The sequence below is a fragment of the Polypterus senegalus genome, chromosome 3, assembly GCF_016835505.1.
Source record: "Polypterus senegalus isolate Bchr_013 chromosome 3, ASM1683550v1, whole genome shotgun sequence".
Lineage (NCBI taxonomy): Eukaryota > Metazoa > Chordata > Cladistia > Polypteriformes > Polypteridae > Polypterus > Polypterus senegalus.
In genome coordinates this window covers 89,972,154-89,995,968 of record NC_053156.1, presented here as the reverse complement: position 1 = coordinate 89,995,968, position 23,815 = coordinate 89,972,154, and the positions used below count along the sequence as shown (strand labels likewise).

The following is a 23,815-nucleotide window of genomic DNA, read 5'->3' as shown; positions in this document are numbered from 1 at the left end:
ATTACTCTATTTACCCTTATCCCTTGCCTAATGATTAAAGTGACCAATACTGTAATGTACTATGCCTTATTAGAAAATGAACAAAGAAAAGGGTGCAACCAAGATATAGGGCTGATCATGGCAATGAGCCAGCCCTTGAATGCATTGAGAATGATACCTTGCTTTATATGAAGGTTTATTTTGATCTACTGTATATGAATGCTAGTCCTGGATGCACATCAAACATAACTAAGCTCACTGTCTGCCTCAATATAAACAAAACTGAACTTTGGTGTAATCTCAGGCAAAATTGGAAAACATGAATTCCTTGCAAACTTTAATTATCATTCAATAACAGTAAGATTTTTGGTATTCTTGACAACATTCCGAGTTCTAAAATCTACATCTTTGTGACAGGGAAGACATCTTTTTACTACCTGCTTAATGTGGCTAGATTCTAAAAATGACTCCTCTTCTCTTACATCTTGCCTTCATCAGATCTTGATTAGATTTCTTTAATTTACTCTTCAATCGAATTTTTGTTCAATATATCAAAACATGATGCTAAGTTCAAAATCCTCCTGTCAAAGCTGTGACACTTACTGAATGAACAAATCACTTTTCATTTGGCTCAAATGTACTGGCCTCTTACACAATATATTAGCTTCAAAAATCTAAAACAGTGGTTTAAGTTCTTGGTACTTTCAGCATTCAAACTAACATGTGATAGCATCTTGCCTAATACTAATCTGTCAGACAAATGGCCCTTCTGGCCATCTGTGATACCCCATACCCACAGCCAGTGGGCAGCAACCACTATTGGAACATCTGATATTCATGAACTGAGATGGATCATGGCAAGTAAGGAAACAGATAAGACTTCCAGTTCATATATGTGCAAAAGTGTATTAAGAATTAAAGTGTCAAAAGTGCAACGGTGCATTCATAGTTAAAAGATTCATCTTCTTAAAATTAAACTGTGTACACAGTGTAATGGATGGCCGGCCATTTATCCTGGCCAATACCCCCAAGCCGCCAGGAGGAGCCCTCCTTGCAGCGAGGAGGTCCCCAGAAGACCAGCAGGGCATCATGGACATTGGAGTTTTTATGCAAAGCCCTGCTGGATGCCGTGGGGGCCACAGGAGGGAGCTGCAGGGAGGACCGAGGGCTTCTTCGTACCCTGTGACCCGGAGGTTCGTCACAGGAAGAGCGACGGACTTCCGGGTTGAAGAAAGGGACTATTTACCCTGACCCGGAAGGGAAAAGGACTTGTGGACTATTGGGCAGAAACACTTCCGGGTCAGTTATTATAAAAGGACTATGGGAACTCCCAGCCAACGAGCTGAGCTGGGTGGAAGGGTGGCAACGCGTCTGGGAGCTGGAGGATTGGTTTACTGTGATTTATTGGTGATTTATGAGTATTGTGGAGAAGAGTGTGCTTTGTACACTGTGGCAAGAAAATAAAGTCAACTTGAGGACTTTTACCTGGTGTCTGGAGTCGTGGACAGGGGTTCAAGGGAGCGAGAGCGCCCCCTATCGTTCACAACAGATAAAAAAACAGTGTCTTTGAGTGTGCACCATAAATATATCCAGAACATAAATACTTTACAATCCAAAGAAATCCTTCATGATATATTCCTTTTTTCCTCTCATCAGGACTTCACAACGTATTCCTGTTTTGCAGCCAACCATATCCCATTCTACCACTTCAGTCAGCACCCTGCAGACCTGAACTGCCACCTCAGTCGGTGTCCTGCACCTCTCTTGTTTTTTTGCACTCAAAACTGATATCACTATGATATGGATCCTCCTGTCTTCTTATTGTTCCTGTGTCCTCCATTCGCATCTACTCACAGAAACACAGCTGATTTGAATACAGCCACACCACAAAACCTCTACAGCTGTCATCAGTCCTGTACTCTTTTATAGCTCAAAATAGCTGATGCTGCCCATCCTACCCTCCTTACAAGGAAAACCACTTTTGAAACCAGTCTTCTGACAAGCAATTGCTCTTTTGTTTCTTGTCTTTCTCATTCTTTTCTTGTTCTCTTTTTCATTCTCCTTTTTGTTCTCTTTTTTCCTAGGGCACTTCACTATATACTGTAGATGTTTCCTAAGCACACCCTTAAACTTGGTGCACTGCATGGATTTAATCAAAGAGGTCAAGGAAAATGCTTGTGTAAATAATTGAATCTACTGCTGACAACTTTCAGCTATAAATTTAAAGCTACTTTGGCATAATTGTGCATCACCATTTCCATCCAACTAAAGTAAATATATTAGCAACAAGATCATGCTGGAGATGCATGAATTGCTAGCTGATCCCTGATACAATGCACTTTGTATTTCAGAATGATCAGCGTAAAATGTTTACTTTAATCACTAACAGGAAGTGATTTTAATATAAATGCTAGATGGTACACTGTGCTTAGGATAATGTTTTGTACGGAGCAATAAAAGATAGGCTACACAAAAATATACATTCTTTACGAAGTCTAAGGCATAAAAATTTACAACATTACTTACCAATAGAAGTGTTCCTCTACCATTTTAGTAACAGCTCTACACACTGCTTTTTCATGAGCATTGAGGTTTTTATTTAAGTTAACTCCAAGTTTCTCTTCTAAAAAATCAATAATGAATTCAGTGCCTGATACTTTTTCATGATTGTATTCAATCCAAGGCATCTTTCCTTGTGGAGAAAGTTTTCCATCAAAATAATTCTGCAAGAATAATGAATATTAGTCTGAAATTAATGCAAGGACCAGTGGCATTGGTTGTGAAAACAGTTTCAATGAAATGACAAAAAGTATAATACTTGAAAATACTGTGCTTAATAAAGATGGGAGAAGAAAGACTTTATTTGTTTGATATATTATTTGTTTCACTGTCCCCCCGCAACACACACACTTTTTATAGGTGTTCTACATAATATATCCATCTTATTGACTTCTGCACCACCAAAGAGCCTTTATGTCCGGTCACTATCCAGGGAATGAATGTAGAGGTGGTGCGCTCTCACAAGTACCTAGAGGTCCACATCAATAACAGGTTGGACTGGTGTCAGTACATAGAAGAACTATAAAAGAAAGGGCAGAGCAGGCTCTTTTTCCTTAAGAGAATGTGTTCCTTTCATTTGAAAAGTGACAACTTTCACATCTTCTACAACTCTGTGATGACCAGTGCAATTTTCTGTGCTATGGTGTGCTGTGCCAGTAACATCAATTGAACTCTTTGAGGGCTGAATATTTTTTCCAAAAAACTCTGTTTTCTGAAAAGCACACAAAGCAATGGTTTCACACATTAATCAACATAAAACGTCTGTTGCTATGTGCTGTGGTTGTTGTTGGTGCATGTTCGGCATCTCTGGAGGCAGTGGCTATGTGGGGGCACCTTGATGGCCAGCAGGAATGCACATTGGGATTGGCTGCCTTCGCACAGCAGGTGGCGGTGTTGGCAGTCGCAGTATGACGCCATATGGTTTGAAACTCTAGTCATCATAAGTAGTGGTGGTCCTCCCAGGTGAACACTGCTGTAGGCGTATCAGCTACACAAACATGCTCAACACCATGATCAACTTGGGCCAACCGAATTAACAAGATTAGAAGGGTAGGGTCAATTATTAACGCACTCTGGACCCATTGGAGGTAGTAGCGAAACAAAGAATTACAACAAAACTGAGTGCCATTATGAACAATGACGCACATCCGCTCTCTGACACACTAACACTGAGTATCTATCTATCTATCTATCTATCTATCTATCTATCTATCTATCTATCTATCTATCTATCTATCTATCTATCTATCTATCTATCTAATATGTAACTATTTTCAACTCATCTAAATATTGCTGAAGCCAACAAGATACACAGAGTAACAAATATATCTCCTAGGACTCTTAGGACATCTTGAATTCTTTGAGGCATCAATTCAACAAGGTGCTGGAAATATTTCTTAGGGATTTTGGTCCATGCTAACAAGCATCACACAGTTCCTGTTTATTTTAGATAGACAGATGTTCAACTGGTAATAAAAGACTTTTGACATAAGGCAGAATTGATTAATACATTTGTACTGTTTATGCTACTTTCTGACCCCACTATCTGTATGACTCAAAATAAAAAAGTTTTGGTGACCATATGCCCACTGTAACTTCAACTGGGACATAGGAAGAAATTCATTGAAGACTAGGAAAGAACTTGCAAACTGTGCAAACAGTGACAGTTTCAGTGAAATGTATGTCTTCACAATGACTCAATCAACTCCTATCCTTTTCCTTCAAAAGATATTGTGATACTGATGTCGGAACTGAAAAATAGACTTCTCACCAATGAAAGGGGGGAAGAGGCAAATTATCCACTTAAAAGCATAATCCTTTTTAACTCACTTACATTTGTGCACTGCTCTAAATTTCCAGGAGCAGTTGAAAGAAAATGCATGTGATTTCGATATTGTGGGCTTTACGATTGGATAAATGCCAGGTGAGTACTGCGACACAAGTAACTTGATATTTTTTAATAGATGTTTTAATATTGTTTACTTTTATTCAAAATTGGCACCCACTCAGCCTCCATTAAACACTGCTGTATCATTAACTTTATGATCTCCGTTCTCCAAGATTAAAGATTTTTTCAGCAATCATTACAAACAAAAATGTGTAAGTGACAGATATAAAAATAATAATTTTCACATAGAATATTACTTTAACAATATAAATAAGCCACTGCATTAAGCTGAATTAGACTCATAGCCTGGTTTCCGAAATATAATATATGCTAAACAATAACCTCTTCAAAGTGAGTTAATCTATTAACAGTTTTTGGAATCTGAAATATGTGGAACAAAGAAAACGGTGTAAATTAATTAGGTAAAAATTATGTTTAGGAGTAAACATCTCTGAACACTGATGGGTGGAAAAAGCAACAAACTTAACAGTGTACTCCTGACTGATATTAAAGCAGACATGTTTGTATAAGCGTGGAAAGAATATTGTGCGGCTCTTGGATCAGCTGTAATTCATAAAGCAGAATCTAAGGCAAAACAAACAATGGAAGGTCACACATTAAAGACATGTTGAAGATTTTACAGGCAATTTTTTTTGTATGTTTTACATAAATACATTTATACATCCTCAATTCTCAAAGAGAGTGCCAAAAAATTTTAAAATTAATTAATGTTTATGTAAATTTTGATGGAATTTTTTAATCTTATAGTCATAGTAAAGTCAAAACTCTTTCAGGCATACCTGGTAAGGTAAATCCACCATTCTTAAATACGTTTCCATCTTCAGACAAAATGGTGACAAGCTGGGAACTCCATTTTTCGGTCTTGAGAACTGGTGAAGAATAATTGCATCTTGTGAGTCCACCTCTTGCTCCTTTCTGCATACAAATACAATAAATGAATTATAGAATTACTGAAACTATTTAAAAAATGAATTAAAAACAGGATACCTTTGTATTTTTTCAACATGTCCATTTTACAGATCTACTTACCTCACTCTTAAATGGCCACTTACTTGGACTATTAATGCAATTTGTGTAAGTGAAGGAATAAAAAAGAACGAGAAAACCTTGCCTCAAATAATTGACATGGCAGAATACAATACTTGCATTTTTCTATCGAGCAAGTTTCACATAATTTAACTTATATTAAAAAATATTTTAGTCATTGTTTAATCATGTCAAGAAACACAAATGGGGCTCTTTCAGAATTTCATATGTCTTATCATTTTCCAAGTGAGACATTTTTCTTATTTTTTGTAATTCTTGTGTGCATTTGGGGGGTCACTGCTGTTGTTTGTTATAACATTTCTATATTTCTTTCTATAAAAGTACTATCTATCTATCTATCTATCTATCTATCTATCTATCGTGGCAAGGCGCTATATAGGCGTCGACCAGACACTGACTGACAACGGAGGCACGTGTAAAATAAACAAAAAGAACTTTTAATTTTTCTTCTTCACCTGTGGGGCACGTCTTCCCCGTGAACCCCACAGGCAAAACACAGTCCCAAAACACCCAAAAGCAAAAACACCCCAAACCACACTCTTCTTCTTCCTCCTCCACTCCTCCTCCCAGGCAGCTTTGTCCTCCTCCTCCCAACTCTGGCGTGCCCGGAGTGGTGACTGTCGGCCTCTTTTTTAGCCCACCCCGAAGTGCTGCAGGTGCTTTTTGACCTACTTCCGGCTGCACCTACGGGTATGGCTCGTTAGGCCATGTAGCTCCCCCTGGCAGAATGGAGCTCCAGAATGAGCTCCGGTATTCCAAACTATTGACCCCGATGCAACCCAGGGGGGCTGCCAACAAGTCTTCCAGGGGATGTAGTGTGCATCCCATAACTGCTCCCCCGGATCCAGTTTCAAAGGGGCATCCTGCCAGAGCATGGGTCCCGGCCATTTGTCACAATGCCCTTCCCTCAGCTGAGGCCCGTGGGGCACAGCGGCTGGTCCTGCGAGGGCTAGTCTCCTCCAGGATGGGGAGTCGGCATCCTTGGGTCCACGGTTCTGTCATGTAACAATATAAGAAAAAGGCCGATAGGTGCTGCCCCGATGCCCGCTTTCTCTAGGCGTCCTCCACAGACAACACTTCCAGCCGTGGCCCCAGCGGATGCATTCAAAGCAACGCTGCTCCCCTCTGGTGCGTTCCCTGCTGGACCGGAAACAGGATGGGAAGTCCTGCCCCGACGTCCGCCCAGCTGAGGATGGCTGGTGGTTCCCTTTATTGGTATCCGGAAGTGCTCCAGGTGCTTGATTGCCGACATTCGGCTGCACTTTAGGGTATGGCGAAACCAATGCCCAAAAGGGGCCAGCAGCTCCTGCTGCAACATCCCCTAGCGGCGCCTGTGGAACCCAACAGGGCTGCACAGAACTCCAACCCCCATGAAGCCCTGGGGGAGTCCGAAGCACTGCTGCAACTCAGGAATGCTGCCATCTAGCGTCCAGAGGGAGATACCCTTGCCCCTCCAGTATACATGGTACATGGCCATCCGTCACACTGTCTATCTATCTATCTATCTATAACATTAGCTGATGAAAATAATTTACACATATCGTCATATTAATAGCGAGGATTCATCATTGCTTTGATACAGGGAAACATTTTAAGGGTCTATGAAATGGGGATGAGGTCACTAACTGGAGGTCTTAATGACATGTCTGTCCAACCATTAATAAAGAAGTACAACCTTAATTAGAGCTCTAAAAATATAACTAAAGGGGCACACATATTTTTGCAAATAATCTGGTACATGTCCCAGAAAAAGGTAAAAACAGCCCACAAAAGAATGGAAGGGCTGAGAAGAGGAAATAGAATAGAAGAGGTATGTCGATGGGACTTCATACCAGCACAGATCAGTCATGTTTTAATTATTGGCTCTCTTTCCTTTTGCAGCTAAGAAACAAATCGTGAGAGTGTTTTTTTCTCCAACACTTTTATGATCTCCAGGTACATTTATTCGATAATATATACTACCCTACTCACTGCAAGATCAGTGAATGAGTATAAGTACAGTATGTGTTATTATTGTGTGCAGAAAAAATTGACCATTATTAAGATCCCTGCCTCATGTCCACAAAAAGTACAAGAAAGCACTCAAGATTCAATCAAATTGAGATAAAAGGATTAAAAGAAGACTCATGAATAAATCTCATTGTCTTCCAAAATAATTATAAATGTCAAAATGTAAGCATAATACATAGCCATGCTTGCCCTTTGAACCCCACATGGATATCAGCATACTACTGTATAATGTCTAAGAATCATTCTTGGCAAGAGTTTCAGTACTCAGTATAGTACTGAACCGAAAACACAAAAAGTTACTTTTCGTATTTAAAATGTTTATTCCTTAATGCAAGAAGCTGTGACAACATGTCCAGACACCAGGTAAAAGTATAAGAAATGAATTTAATTACTTCAATAATGTGCACAAAGCACCTCCACCTCCACAATACTCAATAATAATACAATAATCACAATAAATCACAATAATCAATCCTCCTCTCCACCCAGTAGCTCCGTCACACTTCCTCCCAACTCCGGCTCAGTCTGCTGGGTTTCCCACAGTCCTTTAAATAGTCCTTGACCCGGAAGTGCTTCTTTCCAACTGTCCATGTGATTTCATAGCACTTCCGGGTTAGATGAAAACTCTTCTTTTTCTTCAGCCCGGAAGTACTTCAGTTCTTCCGTCCCGTGACTAGGGAACACTTCCGGGCTACAGGGAAAATAGAAATCCATGTGCCTCCCTGCAGCATCACCCGATGGCACCCACGGGACCCAGTAGGGCTTTGAAGTAGAACTCAATTTCCCACTATGCCCTGTGGGAATCTGGGGCACCTCCATGCTGCAAGGAAAACTTCATCTAACGGCATGGGTTTGTCCCGGATAAACTGCCGGCCACCTCTCACAAAGCATTAGAAATAAAATGCATGAACTAGAAGCAATAGTACTGACTTGAGACTATGAAATTGTATAATACAAAATAATAATAATACATTTTATTTATATAGCTCCTTTCCCATGTTCAAGGCACTTAACAGAGTTTAAGAAAGAACATCAGGGTATACAGTATATAGCATTGTACTAAACCAGATAAATAAAGAAGAAAAGAAGAGTAGAATAGTAAATTCAGAGAACAGCCTAACAGACAACATAATTGATGGTCTAGCAGACACACACACAGGTTACATGAGCATCCTAACATACAGTAGAGGTAAACTGAAAGCCTCCCTGAACAGATGAGTTTTGAGTTGTTTTTTAAAAGAATTCATGGAGTCAGCTGATCTAATTAATTTCAGTAGGTCATTCCAGAGTCTGGGCGCTATACAGCTGAAGGCCCTGTCACCCATGGAGTGTAGATTAGTGTGGGGCACAACAAGATTGCCAGAATCAGAGGACCTTAGTGGGCGGACAGGCACATAGTGATGGAGAAGGTCACTGATGCAGTTTGGCAAAAGGTCATTTAAGGCTTTGTAGGTTATTAGTAGAATTTTATATTTAATTCTGCAAGACACAGGGAGCCAGTGAAGGTGAAGCAGGATGGGTGTTATGTGCTCACTGCTGCTGGTTTGAGTAAGGACTCTTGCAGCCGAGTTTTGAATAAGCTGGAGCTGTGATATAAGATAAGAAGGGGCACCTGCCAGTAGGGAATTACAATAATTGATGCGAGATGTGATAAAAGCATGGACAAGTTTCTCAGCATTAGAAAAGGAGAGGAAGGAGCAAACACGGGATATGTTATGGAGGTGAAAGTAAGAAATTTTCTTAATGTGATTTATGTGGGTGAAAAAAAAGGGAAGGAATCAAAAATGACACCAAGATTCTTTGCATTAGAGGCAGGTCTGATGAGATCACCCAAGATTGACTGGGAAGGAGCTCATTTTATTAAGTTGCATTTTAGTCCCAATTTGCAGGAGTTCAGTTTTGTTGCAATTTAATTTTAAAGAGTTCTGCTCCATCCAGGTTTTAATTTCACTGAGGCAGGTTGTGAGCTGAGAAAGCTCTGATGAAGTTCCACTTTTAACATTGAAATAGAGTTGAGTATCATCTGCAAAAAATGATAGCCCAGTCCATAGCTACAAATAATATGGCCAAGGGGAGCATATAAATACAGAAAAGAGAGGGCCAGGACAGAGCCCTGAGGAACTCCTTGTGTGACTGGCGAGCTGGATCTGCTGTTGCCAAGACTAACAAACTCTTGCCTATCAGTCAGATAGGACTTGAACCACTGGAGGGCAGTGCCAGAGATACCCAGCATGTTCTCCATTCTGGACAGTAGAATGTCATGTCTGACAGTGTCAAATGCTGCACTGAGGTCTAACAGAATTAATATGCTGGTTTGTCCAGAGTCTGCTGCCATAAGCAAATCATTGGTTACCCGTAGCAGAGCAGTTTCACAGCTGTGCTGCTCTGAAACCAGACTGAAAGGGTTCCATCAAATTATTAAGTTAAGTAATTGGTGAGCTGGGAAGCTACAACTCTCAAGAACTTTTGACAGAAAAGGTAAGTGGGAAATAGGCTGAAAATTGTTAAGATTGTGAGCATCAAGACCAGACTTTTTTAACATTGGGGTTACAGAAGCGATTTTAAAAGTGAGCGACACAGAGCCAGTGTCAAGGGATGAGTTTATTATTGTTGTAATAGTCGGGATTATGGCATAAAGGCAGGATTTAAGTAGTGTGCTGGGGATGGGGTCCAGTACACAAGTAGTCGGCCTCATCTTACAAAGCAGGTCATTAACAAAATCAGATGTGACTGGTGAGAACTTAGAGAAGGAGCTGGATGGAGTGGGAAAACAGGGAGAGATATAAACAGATGATGTATTTATGTTAGTTGAATTATTTAGATCTTTAATTTTGTTACGGAAAAAGTGGAGGAATTCCTCACAGACTTCAGTAGAAGAGGTAGTTGGGCCAGATGCGGTTGGAGTAGTTTATTAACTACAAAACAAAACCTTGGGTTATCATGGCCACTTTCTATTATTCTGCCATAATGGGTGTTCTTGGCAGCAGTTAGTGCTTCTCTGTAAATTCTTTGGTGGTCAGAGAAAGCCTGGATGTGCACAGTGAGGCCAGTCTTACGTGACATTCTCTCAAGGTGTCAGCCAGCTGCTTTCATAGATCGCAATTCTGAGTTATACCAAGGAGCTGAACGTTTAAAGGAAACCTCCTTATGTTTTAAAGGAGCTGTTTTATCTAATGCTGAATGAAGGGCTGAGTTATAGTGGTCAACAAGACTATCTAGTGTTGATGGAATAGGTGAAGACAGTAAAAGATCAGAAATGGATCCAGAAAGGATAGAGGGACAGATATTTTTAAGGTTTCTGTAAGAAATTTGTCATTTACAGGTAAGAGGAGGGAGAGGTAATGAGACAGTAAAAACTACTGCTTTATGGTCAGAGAGTCCCAAATCAGTGCTGTAAATGTTGGCAACAGATAGTCCAGATGTACAGATCAGATCCAATATATGACCATCAGAGTGAGTGGGAAAATCAACATGTTATGTTAAGTCAAGACATTCCAGTAAGGATAGGAATTCATTTCTCAGTTTAGATGTGGGGATGTCAATATGGATGTTGAAATCACCAAGAAGAATAATTCTCTGGGATAAGAGCTTAAGTGGGTTAATAGTTCAGTCAGATCAGATAAGAAGGATGCATTGTATTTTGGAGGACGATAAAGAACAATGAGTAAGACAGGACCTGATTCCATTATTAGTTTAAGAAAAAGACACTTCAAAAACAATGGGCAGTCAATTGGGATTCTTTTGATGTTTAACTCCACTCTGACAATTACTGCAAGTCCTCCGCCTTGTCTTGAGCTACGAGGCTCTGTGAGGAAAGTGTAACCAGGTGGTGTTGCCTCCGTGAGAGACGTAAATTCATTTGGTTTTTGCCAAGTCTCCATTAAGCATATCAAGTTTGGTGTCAATGATGAATTCTGACAGCACCAATGCTATGCCATTAAGAGATCTCAAAATTAGACAATGCAATATTAGTTGATGAGACTTCTTTTTGCACAGAGCCGTGACTGGAGTTTATTTTCACATACTGTAAATTTGGCACACTGACACTTCTATTTCCAGGGCCATGAGTAGGACGGCGTATTCCTGAGCAAATGCTGCCGGTGATCTTTTCATTCTTAGCCCGGCGGTGGCGGTGACCTGACCCGCGATGTACATATTTCGGGTGTCGCAAAATACGGGTGTCTTTAGTACTTTGAAGACTAATAAAACCCCTGAACCTGATGGGATCTTACTAATTGTATTGGAAGAAATTAAAGATGTTGTCTATAAAGTTATAATTCAGCAGTCACTTCAAAAAGAAGAAAGTTGCATATGTAACTCCAGTCTTCAAGAAGGAAGACAAAATGGATCCTAGTAATTATAGACCAATTAGTCTTACATCTGTGTGATGCAAAATTATAGAAACTATAATAAGAAATAAAGGTCCAGCCAAATCAATCTTTTAGATTTTTTTTGAAGAAGCAACCAGAATAGTTGACAAAAACAAACCATACAATATAATTTACCTAGACTTTCAAAAAACATTTGATACAGTCCCATACCAAAGATTAATTTGGAAACTAGAAGCAGTAGGTATCAAAGGTAACCTACAAAAATAGTTCTTTAGTTGGTTAACCAGCTGGGGACAAAGAATACAGATAAGAGGAGAATGCTCCACGTAGAGCAAGGTCATCAGTGGAGTCCCTCAAAGGTCTGCCTTTGGACCATTACTTTTTCTGATTTATATTAATGACACTGATTCTAGTATAGTTATTCAGCTTATGAAATTGATGGAATGAATGGTCTTCACTCGTTTGCCAAATTTCCTATGTTCATATTTTCTTATGAAAGGAGCACCCATGTTTTGAGCTGAAGCCTGAGTAATTCAATGTACCAGGTAGCGACAGCATACTGTACCTTTGGTCTGCTCATGCAGAACAACAACAGCTGGTCCATTTCACAATACTGCTGCTAGAGCTCCATTTCATCTTATAGCCATTAACCTGGTAGCCCTAGGGAATCCAACATATACTGCTGTGTCTTCTAACTAGTTACACCCTGCCCAATAACACTTACCCCTGGACATCTGCCCCCTATGTCTCCGATATGTCAGAAAAAGGTTAAATTGTAAAGAGCCAATAAAATAATTTAAAAAAATACTCAGGGGGCTGGCTTTTTACAAATTACTCTGGAACAAAACATTTCTTCTTTATTCCAGTGAGCTTTCATCTTTCTTGTATCATTAAACAATAAAATATAAAACAGCTAAGACAAACAGATGCAAAAAAATAAATAAATAGGACTGAGAGTTATGTGGAGGAGAGCAGAAGGATCCATTTATTTATTTATAAATTTACTAAACATATTTTATTCAGCTTCAGATTCAAAGGAGCCAGCAATGGATACACGATAGAAAACAATTTTGGAGTCAGTCCTTGCCAGGAAACAAAAAAGAGCTAGCCCATCACAAAACATTACTTATATGCCCACACTTATAAGAGGCCAGTTTAGAGATGTCAAGTGATTTGCCCACAAAGTCACAGGGAGACAAATACAATCTCCATGAACGGTATCTGACCTGGGATTTACTGTAAATCAAGCATCCTGGAGTTGTGAAGTAGCAACACCAGTCACTGTGTCACCAGCATCACCTGCTGAAAAATGATCGCTGCAATGCCCCCAAAAGGAATTTTACAAGTCAAATACTGTGTATTTATTATATAAAACTAAGAAGAATGGGACATTGTAAAAGTGAGGTAAAGTTATAGTACTGTATGTCCCAAGGAAAACAGAAAAATATGAGTATAGTTAGCAGTCCTTGTTTGTGTTCATTATATAGGTGTCACCCATGCCATAATGAACAACAGAAAATGTAAATGTGTACGGTAATGAGGATGAACTGTCTATGTGTGTTTATGTTAGACTACTTGTTGGCTACTGGGAATGATAATTATAAGTCCTGATGTTTGTATTCATGTTTTATTGGCACCAATATAAGTTTCACACAATGTTTTACTTTACTTTAAATGAAGGAATGATTCTTTCATTTTATTAAGGCATACTCATTTTGTACTGACAGCACAGCTGCTCACATGACATATTTTCCACTGATTTTTTGCCTAAATTATTATTATGATAATTACATCCACAAGACACTATTAACCGATAACTGTTTATGCTTCTCACCAGTGTCCTGAGTGTCTGTAGTGTTTTATGGACAAATGACTCAACTTAGCCATTAGCCACACTAGACAGGAGACTGGGTACCAACATAAACTGTGCCAGAGTAAAGACAGAAAGACAACTCTTACACAGTGCTGTCACCATTCTGAAACATCCATACATTCATGTATTACCATACCTGCTTAACTCTGCCTAGAGACACAGCCCTATCCTGACAGCAACATACACAAGACAGAAATGAACCCTAGACAGGATGCTAGACCATCATAAGATCCAGAATAAAAGTTTAAACAGTGCAATGGCACTGGTGAACTGAAAGCTTCCCACTGCCATATGTACAAGAATCCCATACTACAGTATATGCTCACAGTTTATTGCCAGCTGAACCTCAGGCAAGTGGGTAGCCTAGAAAGAAATGACATTTCAAAAGGGAAAAATACATACCATATATTACAGGTAAAATGAATATGCTAAGTTGAGACTGAATTTCACCTTCTAACAATTACTGTGAGGTCAAATGACATAACCTAATATTGTCGGACCCCCTTCAGGGTCTTGGGACAGTAGCACTAGTGATGTGACCAGTTAGTGTGGCATAGTGGTGCTGGAAACTAAAAGACTGCTATGTCAATTGCTCCTTCCAAACTGCAATGTTATGAGACCCTAAGCAAGCAGTTTAACCTATTAGTGACCAAAATGTAAAAAAATGCATGTGGTCACATGGTTGTCACGAGTCTTATGGAGATCAATAAAACACTCCCCCCAGTCACAACGTCAATAGTCCAGAAGAGCTCTAAGTAACTCACCTCTGAAACCAATGGAAATGTTTTCCTTTTTTTTCTACTCTGCAATTAAACAGGGATTTCCCTCAAACCCCTTTCATGTGTTGTATACAATCTTTTCACAATACAAACAGTTGTAATTATTGTTTTTTATAATTTGTAGAGCGTTTTTTGGGGTAGTGTTTTTTATAAAAAAAGTACTTTGGTCAACTTTATCAAACTAAAGAGGATGCAAACTAGGCTCACATCACATTTTAGAGTTTCACTCTACCATCCATCCATTTTCATATCCATTTAGTTGAATTTAGGGTTGCACAATGCCATAGTTAATTAAATCTAGCAACAGGAAGTAACAAACATGAAAATGATCTGCATGTGACAAATTATCAATTACATAAAGAGTCAAAAAAGCATAGCAGGTCAGTATAATGACTATAACAGTACACCTTGAAATAAGAAAAAAAAAACAATGCAATAATCTAGATAGCTGTATGCTGATCTTAATTCCACTTATAAAAAAGGAAAGAACAAAAGGTACATGCTAGAGGTGCATCATTCTCCCTACAGAAATAAGTAATTACTATTGTAAATTACAGGGGTGCTCTTGGCCAATCTCTCAACTCAAAAGTTTATGGCAAGGATGCCTAAGAACTAAAAAGGGTTTTTTTAAGCAACAACAATGATAAGATAATAAGGAGACTAAAACAATGTGGAATATGGTACTCTATGTAGAAGACAAAATAAAACATAACTATGCTGCCCGACTACATAGGATTTCTACCCCTTTCTGCCAGGTGGGGTGCCTACCCACCTCAGACATCACAAAACACCTTCCACTTACATACTGTACCTTTTGCTCCTGAATTCTCCATCAGGTGACATCTTGTCTCTCTACCTCCAAACTCTCAACCTCTTGCCACTAACAATCTTCCCCACTCAAAGTTAATCTAAGGATAGGTCAAAAGGGGCTTTTTCCAGGTAAACTACCATATCTTTTTCAGGGAACGGTCTGGCCTCTGGAACTCTTGGGATGTCCAACTAGAACTTCACTTAGTGGTCCAACGTACATCTGTAGTCCTGAGTGCCAACATTTATTTAAACAGCCAGGCAATCCACAGATCACTTGTTTGTTATAACAGGCAGCAGCAGTGCTTATATTGCATAAAGTACCTCCCTGTTGCTATCTACTAAACCGGGAGAACTCAGAAAACAACCAATCTGACCCCCACTGTACTTCTTCTAACTTAACATTCTGGCTGTGAGTAGTTCCACAGTATCTTAAATAATAATGAGATATACCACCCGCTAGTAGAAGGTAAGAATTTGTTTAGTGTGGCTAGCAATACTCAGGGGTGTGACCTGAATCAGAACAGCCATTTTTACTCTGATTTCCTTTTATTTTATCTATTTAATGGCATTCTTAGATCAGCAAACCCATAAAGGCTGCTAGTAAAGGGAATTCTATTAGAGCATCTTATACGACTCGACTGCTAACTGGCATTGTGCATGACACATTGTATCTCTGATCCCCTCTGAGTCCTCTGTCACACTGTATACAGGATATGTAATCAAAAATTAAACTCCAGCCAATTGCCAATGAAGTTAGGGGTCTGCAAGGTGAGGCACAGCCTAAGAAACCCACAAGTGGGCACAGTAGTAATGATAAATAAAGAAACGCCTTCCTCCTGCCTGTTCTGATCACTGGTTTTCAATTTATCCTTCTCAAAAGAAATGCACCTCTGTTACAAAGAAAATACTAGCACCGAATAAAGATCATGCATGCATGCTCTGCCTGTAATGAGAAAAACCACGTTAAAAAATCTTAGAAGAAAGTACTAAAAATACAGTAGTAAAAGTAGTAAAAGTAGTATAAGTGAGATACCATCTCATCTTGTCTATTTTAAATTTCAAAGTGGGATTGTGACTGATATTTTGTAATCATTTGGTTTAGCGATCTGAACCCCACACCATGAAAGTGGAGAACCTTTTCTTGTGCACATCAGCCACTGCTGTAAATAAAACAGGAAGCTGAAGCAGCTGTCCTTCCATTTAGCCAGACTGAGGTAATGTACACTCAACAGTGACTTCCGTGACAGCCTACAGTCAAGTGAAATGCAGGCATGGTTGGGCCAGGACCTCATGAAGGTAAACAAACCATGGCTGACCTTTGCTTCTGCCAATGCATTTCAAATGAATTACTGATGGAATCTTAATACAGTACATGTCATAGATAGATAGATAGATAGATAGATAGATAGATAGATAGATAGATAGATAGATAATGTGACTATAAATAGAGACATAGATGAGGTATTACATTAAAAAGACATGCCCATGGCACTCTTTGTTTTGAGACCTTAGGGATGTCAGGATGGGGACATGTTTAGTGTGGCTAACAACAATCGGTCATGTGACTTGTCTTATAATTACAGCATTTTGCTTAGATTTCTGTTATTTTGTCCATTTACTATTGACATGCATAAATAGGCAGATTAAGCAGCATAAAGGATTTGCAAGAAATTACTCTAATTCATGTTTTAGCAACACAGAGATGACATCATGGGAAGATGCTTGGTGTGGTTAATAACAATCAGTCATGTGACCTGAATTACAATAACAATCTTTTCTGCAGTGATTTCCTGTTTAGTTTGACTATTATTGCCAATTTACTATTATTATTATTATTATGATAGATAGATAGATAGATAGATAGATAGATAGATAGATAGATAGATAGATAGATAGATAGATAGATAGATAGATAGATAGATAGATAGATGTGTGGCCACAGCTCGCACCGTACCTGACCGCTAGCAGCTCATGCAGAAGGTAGGCAGCCGCAGCCAGCAGCGCTCCTCCCGTTAGATACAAGGTCTTCTTCCACCATGAATCCGACCCGAGGCCAGACATGATGCTGCTGCAGTCTTGCAAGGGGAAAGTGACGATGTAGCCGTAAAAGGAATAGTGCTCATCCGAGCCACTGCACAGCCCGAAGGAGAAGCTCTGATTCCTGCTCAGATCCACCACACAAGATCGGGAAGAGGCAAAGCCAACACCCCAGTACATTCTTTGTCCGTTTGGCCACCTGAGATCCGCAAGACTCGGCTTTTAGGCGTCATTAAAAGATACATCGATGTGTTCTTATTTAAAGCTAGCGCAGTTGCGGTCCAAGACGTGAAAAAGGGAAAGGCGGCGTGCTGCTCTCCGCTGCCGGTTTCTGTCCCATTTTCAGCATCCTTCGCAGCGTCACCCAGCCTCTTTTGTGTTTTCCAGCGCGAAGCAGTGATGTCATTCGGTGCTACTGTTTGTGTTCCACACCGGCAGCAGAAGAAGGGACGCGGTGTTCGCACAGCCGCACGGAGCGGAGTGCGACTGTTTGTGCACGAGCTCCCAAGGTGCCCAACGGCCACCCGACCGGCAGAACGCCTCTCGAGAGCAGGAGAAGGCGCGCGCCACTGATGCGCTTGCGTCACTCTTCACGAAAGGGGCTACGCCGCTCGATCGTATTACGCGCTGTTGATTTCAGTTTTTCAATGCAAATGTTGCGAATATTTATTTAGTTTTAAACATTCCTAACGAACTTTAAAACAGCTACCACCTGCAGTTGTATTTGTATTGACACATCTCGTCATCTTATTCAATAATGTTCAGTGTTTAATTATTCCATTGCAAGATAACATGGAAATGGAGCATAACAGGTATGAGGATGGGACCACCTTAGGTGGGATCACCAGTGTATTTGTATACGAATTTCTAGACTTTTCACGAAACTACGCCACTGACAGAAAAGCATAACGAGAACATGCACAACCCATAAAGAAAGTGACAACTGAGGATTGAAAGCAATACTGTATGTCGCAGCCTTGTCATGTCTTGTCTGAATTTTAACATGCAGTATATTGTCTTGGCAAGAACCAAAACTGGGCTTTTTTAACACGGTAAATCAGATTCTTAAAAAAGGTCAACATTAGTATACCAGAATGAGTTTTAAAAGAATTCAAAATTGAAATAAGGAGGTGCCGTGAATAGCATTGCTTTCCAGCTCGGGAGCGTTGAGTTCATGTGTAACACATTGAGTTTCCACGATTTCTCTGTGTACATTTTTTTCCAGTTTCTACCCATATGTCAAAAGATGTGCAGGTTAGGTTGACCAAGGTCTCTAAACTGGCCCTCCATGATAGATTCCCGCCGTTCACGTAATGCTGACAGAATTACCTCTGTTCTCTATGACAGCAAAAAGCAGACTAAGCAAATGGACGGACAGTAACAGTAACAGTAGAGCTTAAACAATCTGAGCAATGAAGCCTCCCTCAAAAAGCTTAGATAGCTACACAGCTTCAGTGTTACCAAGGGAAGCAAATCTTTTCCCTGTGCCATATGGGGAGGCTTTTGGACAGCACTAAAGTTGGTGTCATCCCAAATCACAAGATCTCTGGAGTCTCAAAGCTTATGCAGGGCAACCTATGATTTGCAGGTGTTGGCTTTTACAGGTTTCTGGATTAGCAGATGAAGATGACCCAGTGGAAGGTCAGTTTTTGGTTAATCAATCATTATTTTATATAGTGCCCTTGTTGCCACAAGATTACATCTTTCAAGGCAAGAAAGGCATTCATTACTGCCACTTTTATCCCATTATGGAATTAGTGCAGAAATAAAAGTACAAGTTTTATTAATGATTTGAGAATATAATGCTGTGTAATAATCTGTCATTTGCAATCTTGTAGTGGTGGCTCTGAGGCTAGGGATCTGCACTGGCAATTGGAAGGTTGCTGGTTCAAATCCTGTAAACATCAAAAGTGACTCTACTTTGTTGGGTCCTTGAGCATGGCCCTTAACCTGCTATTGCTCCGTCCTGGGTATGACATTAATCTGCATCCAGCTCTGCAGGTAGGCCCTCCAACCTGCAGGGAAAAACCTGGGGGTTGGTGGCAGAACTGGAACTCCATCCACCATAAAAAAACCTCACACTGTCCCATTCCATCTGAAGTAGTGTGGTGCTGAGGTGTCAGCTGTTGCATGGCTGTACTCAGGTCCTAATCTGGGATCCTAAATTGGTTTGTCATGTGGTAGGTGCAGCACTACGCTATATCAGTGTGTGCTCCTAACCTCTAACTTGTAGATTCACACATTTGAATGAGACAGTTAGAAAGAATGGGGGTACCAAACCCTTTTTAATACTGAACCATACACAGTCCCGGTAAAAGAACCAAGGCCTTGCATTCACCCTCTCACATGGTTACAGTTATCTGTCCAATCCATCCTTGCCTTTTCTAACTAGCTGATCCAGCTTAGCAGTGCAGGATGCATCCCTGGCTGCATCAACCAAGAGGTAGAAACAAATCCTGGACACATCCACATTTAGGGGCCAATGGAGGCTCATAATGTAATGTGCACATATTTGGCTTGTGAAAGAAAACTGGGGCGGCACGGTGGCGCAGTGGTAGCGCTGCTGCTACGCAGTTGGGAGACCCGGGTTCCCTTCCCGGGTCCTACCTGCGTGGAGTTTGCATGTTCTCCCCGTGTCTGCGTGGATTTCCTCCCACAGTCCAAAAACAAGCAGTTTAGGTGCATTGGCGATTCTAAATTGTCCCGGGTGTGTGTGTGTGTGCACACCCTGCAGTGGGCTGGCACCCTGCCCGGTGTTTGTTCCCTGCCTTGTGCCCTGGGATTGGCTCCAGCAGACCCCTGTGTTCGGATTCAGCGGGTTGGAAAATGGATGGATGGAAGAAAACTGGCATATCCAGTGGAAAACTCAACACAGGCAGTACCAGCTACAGATGTAGAAAGTTAAAATCAGGGTACTGAGAGTTTTGAAAGTCAAGTGCTCTCTCTCTTTGTACCCAAGGCTATTACACAACTGTGACCAAATCAGCTACTGCATATGCTCATTCCAACATAACATTTATCATTAGTTACCTGTATTTCAAAACTGTGACACTAGGCAAACACTGTGTAGCTCCGCAATAAGCAAATCTAAAACATGTAATCATTGACAGAAACACTAGATCATGGTGGCATGCAAAATACTTCAGAATACCATATTGCTGAAATGAAACAGTAAACATTAAATTTGTGTCATTTATCAGGTTTTTTAAGCTAAGCATAGCACCTATAATTTGACAAATGTAGAAAACACATATACAACACATCTGAATGTTTTGTAAATGAATGGAATACAACATCCATTTCTGAGTAAGTGTTGCAGCCACAGTTAGTCCAGCTCAATGAGGAATTCTAGATTATAATGCTAGCATAAGCAACAGCAACATCTGATTACTTGTGTGAGACACTTTGAAGAAGAAGGTTGATTTACTGTATTTATTTTACTGGAAATAAAATGTGAGTGAACAGACTATAAATCAGATACAAATATACAGAAATTCTGAATCCTCAACCACATATTTAGTATTATATTGGAGGAAATCTCCCCACACGTCAGAAATCAAACTCAGCCCCTAAAGTTCAGTTACATCTGCTGACTGATTATACTGCATGATGACTGGATTAAAGTTTGTTGGAATAGTGCCCCTGTGCTGGCAGGATGGTCAGTTAAGAGCGTGGGCCCATTTTCACAATCCTTTTCAAAAATCAATTCTCTGGTTACACCTTCTCCAAACACTCAATGTATTTCACTACAAATGTTTCGAGGTAAGATAGTTATACTTGTTAATCATGGCACCAGACGTGGCAACATGCTGCATGTTGATTAGGACACACAAGTAAAAATTTCATTGAAGTCTGTACATGTGACAATAATGACCCTATACACCTACACATACACTCCAAATTTATAGGCAAGGGCCACCATTCTGTTGTCACTGAGATAGTTTGCTTTTTGTTACTGTGCAGAAATGTCTTTTGGAAGCATGAGAGAACTGCAGATTCCCTCAAAGAGACATTCAAAACACCCATAAAAACACCAGGTAATTTGTCACTAGTTTTTTTTTTTTATTTTCTAATACTTCATTCAGACCAGCTGCTTTACGGAAATTGACTCACAGATAAATCTTTCCTGTCATCCACAGACACAGAGATGACTAAACCATACCATTCAACAGGAAATCAATCCAAACTACAGAAATTTGAAGATTTTCAGGGTGCCGCTTTTGACAGCGTTGTTTGGTAATTTGTGCTACGTTGTATAATTTTCTACGTAATGATTAATTTTAACATTAGTGTAAAATACACACGACAAACTTTTATCCATACCTGATCTTGTTGAAGAACTTATTTTAAAGCTACCCTTTAAACATATCCATTTGTTTAAACTGAAAACATTCCAATCTTTCAGTTTTTGTTCTGAATACATACCCCACAGTACTGAAATACAGTGTATGTCATCACTGGTATATCAGTTTTTATAAGAAGTCCAAATTGCATAAAAAATTCCAGAGGAGGCCACACAAGTGAATTACACAGCATGGGCAGTATAGTCATTAACCTCCTTTTAGCTTTATCAATCACACAATAACACCATGTGGTTAAAAAGTTATGAGTCTACTACAACTCCAAAGATTTTTCACAAGATGCAATTTCCAAGTCAAAGTATTGCATTAGGTAAATGGTAAGATGAAAAACTTTCAGGGGTAGTTAAGCTCATTCAGGGACTGCTAGACTCATATGACATTAATAAAAGTTTCAATTTTACTTCTTTCTCTCATTTTAAGTAGTACAAGGCAAACTTTTCCCACTGTGTATTTCAATTCTTCCACTTGAGTAAAATCATGTGTAACAATTATTATGACAACAGAGTAATCCATAAATAGTGGTGTTTCAAAATTTTGTTAACACAAAATGGGTGAAGGCTGGGCTATCAATTATAGCAAGTTAAATTCTGTCTGATAGCCAGTTGAAACAATGTGGCTCACTTAGGATACGTTGAGAGCATACCTAAATATGGCAGAGATAGGTGCTTGGAAAAAAAAAAAAAAAATCTTGGATAAGTAGAATCTGACAGAGTACAGGGGCTATAAAATGTATTCCCCATCAGAAGTTTTAATATAATTAGAGTAGATTTAGTTTGGACTTTGACACCAAACAACTATATGACTTTAATATGGCATATATGACAAGCAAATATAACAGTGTAATAAATGTAACACACGTGTGCATGGGAGACAGCTAAAGGGCTTGAGTAAGGGCAGTTCCGAGACATATTGGGATGTGGCAGAGTGCACTGACTCTTTTTCTCCCTTGCCTGCAAACCATTCACGGGAGATTCCACCTGGTCCTCTTGACGTCACTTCCGGGACCGAGCCAATGGAAGGAGACCTTGCCAGCTCCAGCCCCTGTGATGTCACATCCGGGCTCACAACAATGGCAGAAGACCTTTATGAGCCCGACCCATTTGACTTCACTTCCTGTCTTCCCCTTTAAAAGCCTCCACCTTTTCCCTATTTCCTCAGTTCTGTTTTGGACTCGGTTTTGTGCACATCAGTGCTGTTTACCATATTGCGACTTTGCAGCCAGAAAACCAATAATACGGATGGCTGCCCCAAACCTTTCCATGACTCTGTGTCAACTTTGTGACACAGTTTAAATTTGAACTCTGAACTGGTAATTTGCAGGTTGAATTCACCATCTCAGTTGTATTTAGAAGAAAGCAACAAGTCAGGCCTCTGTATATGTGTGATGTAAAAGCAGCAAAGATCAGCACAGCCTAACACCATAACCTAATTAACAAGCTCCTACACATTAATCTTTTACAAGGATGGATGTAGCTGAATCATGAATGGACTTCCAAAATGTAACATAAGATGTATTTCATTCAGAATATCTTTTGAACAACAATTGATTACGTTCATGACACTTTCTCCCATCTACTTCCTCTTTGCTACAAACTGTGGCATAACCAAATTCAACATTTTATGTCAGCTTAGTGTGTCACTAAAGGATGCAACAGTATAAATAAAGACTTTCTGTAATTATAGTTGATTTATGCAATACCTACATAGCTTACACTTATGAACAAATTAATCAAGTATGCCACATTTTAGCTTGTACGATTGCCCGTTTTGTCATCATGCACTTATGATCTTTAACCTACTATAAATAAAACAAATCTGTTGTATACGAACCTTACTCATTAGAAAATACTTTCAGTGAAGGCATCATTGCTTTTCTGAAAGTATCCCTTTAAGGCTTTACCGTTACAATTCCTCTCAACAATATTGCATCTAGATATAGAAGCTGGAGTGAACAGTTATGACACTGAATTTAAAATAAACTGAACACCACTAAAATTATAAAGAGCTTAAATTACTTTTATTCATCTATGAAAAAAACAAAAAATTGTGCAATTTTTGAAAATTTCAAAATCATATGGTTGAAAAATTAAGTTTTTTTAAATGCTAATTGATCATTTTAG

General features: G+C 39.6%; 1 protein-coding gene across 2 annotated transcripts in view; it reads right to left on the bottom strand.

The window, feature by feature from the left end:
- Positions 1 to 17,884, bottom strand: part of faxcb (failed axon connections homolog, metaxin like GST domain containing b) — an 82,438-nt gene extending 64,554 nt beyond the window's left edge. For both annotated transcript variants that reach the window (XM_039747596.1, XM_039747595.1), the window contains exons 1-3: positions 17,252 to 17,884; positions 5,227 to 5,362; positions 2,506 to 2,702 (exon numbers count right to left, since the gene is read on the bottom strand). In XM_039747596.1, coding sequence (XP_039603530.1) covers positions 2,506 to 2,702; positions 5,227 to 5,362; positions 17,252 to 17,514 — 596 coding nt within the window. In that variant the 5' untranslated portion in view covers positions 17,515 to 17,884. The remainder of the gene's footprint in view (positions 1 to 2,505; positions 2,703 to 5,226; positions 5,363 to 17,251) is intronic.
- Positions 17,885 to 23,815: the final 5,931 nt, after the last annotated feature.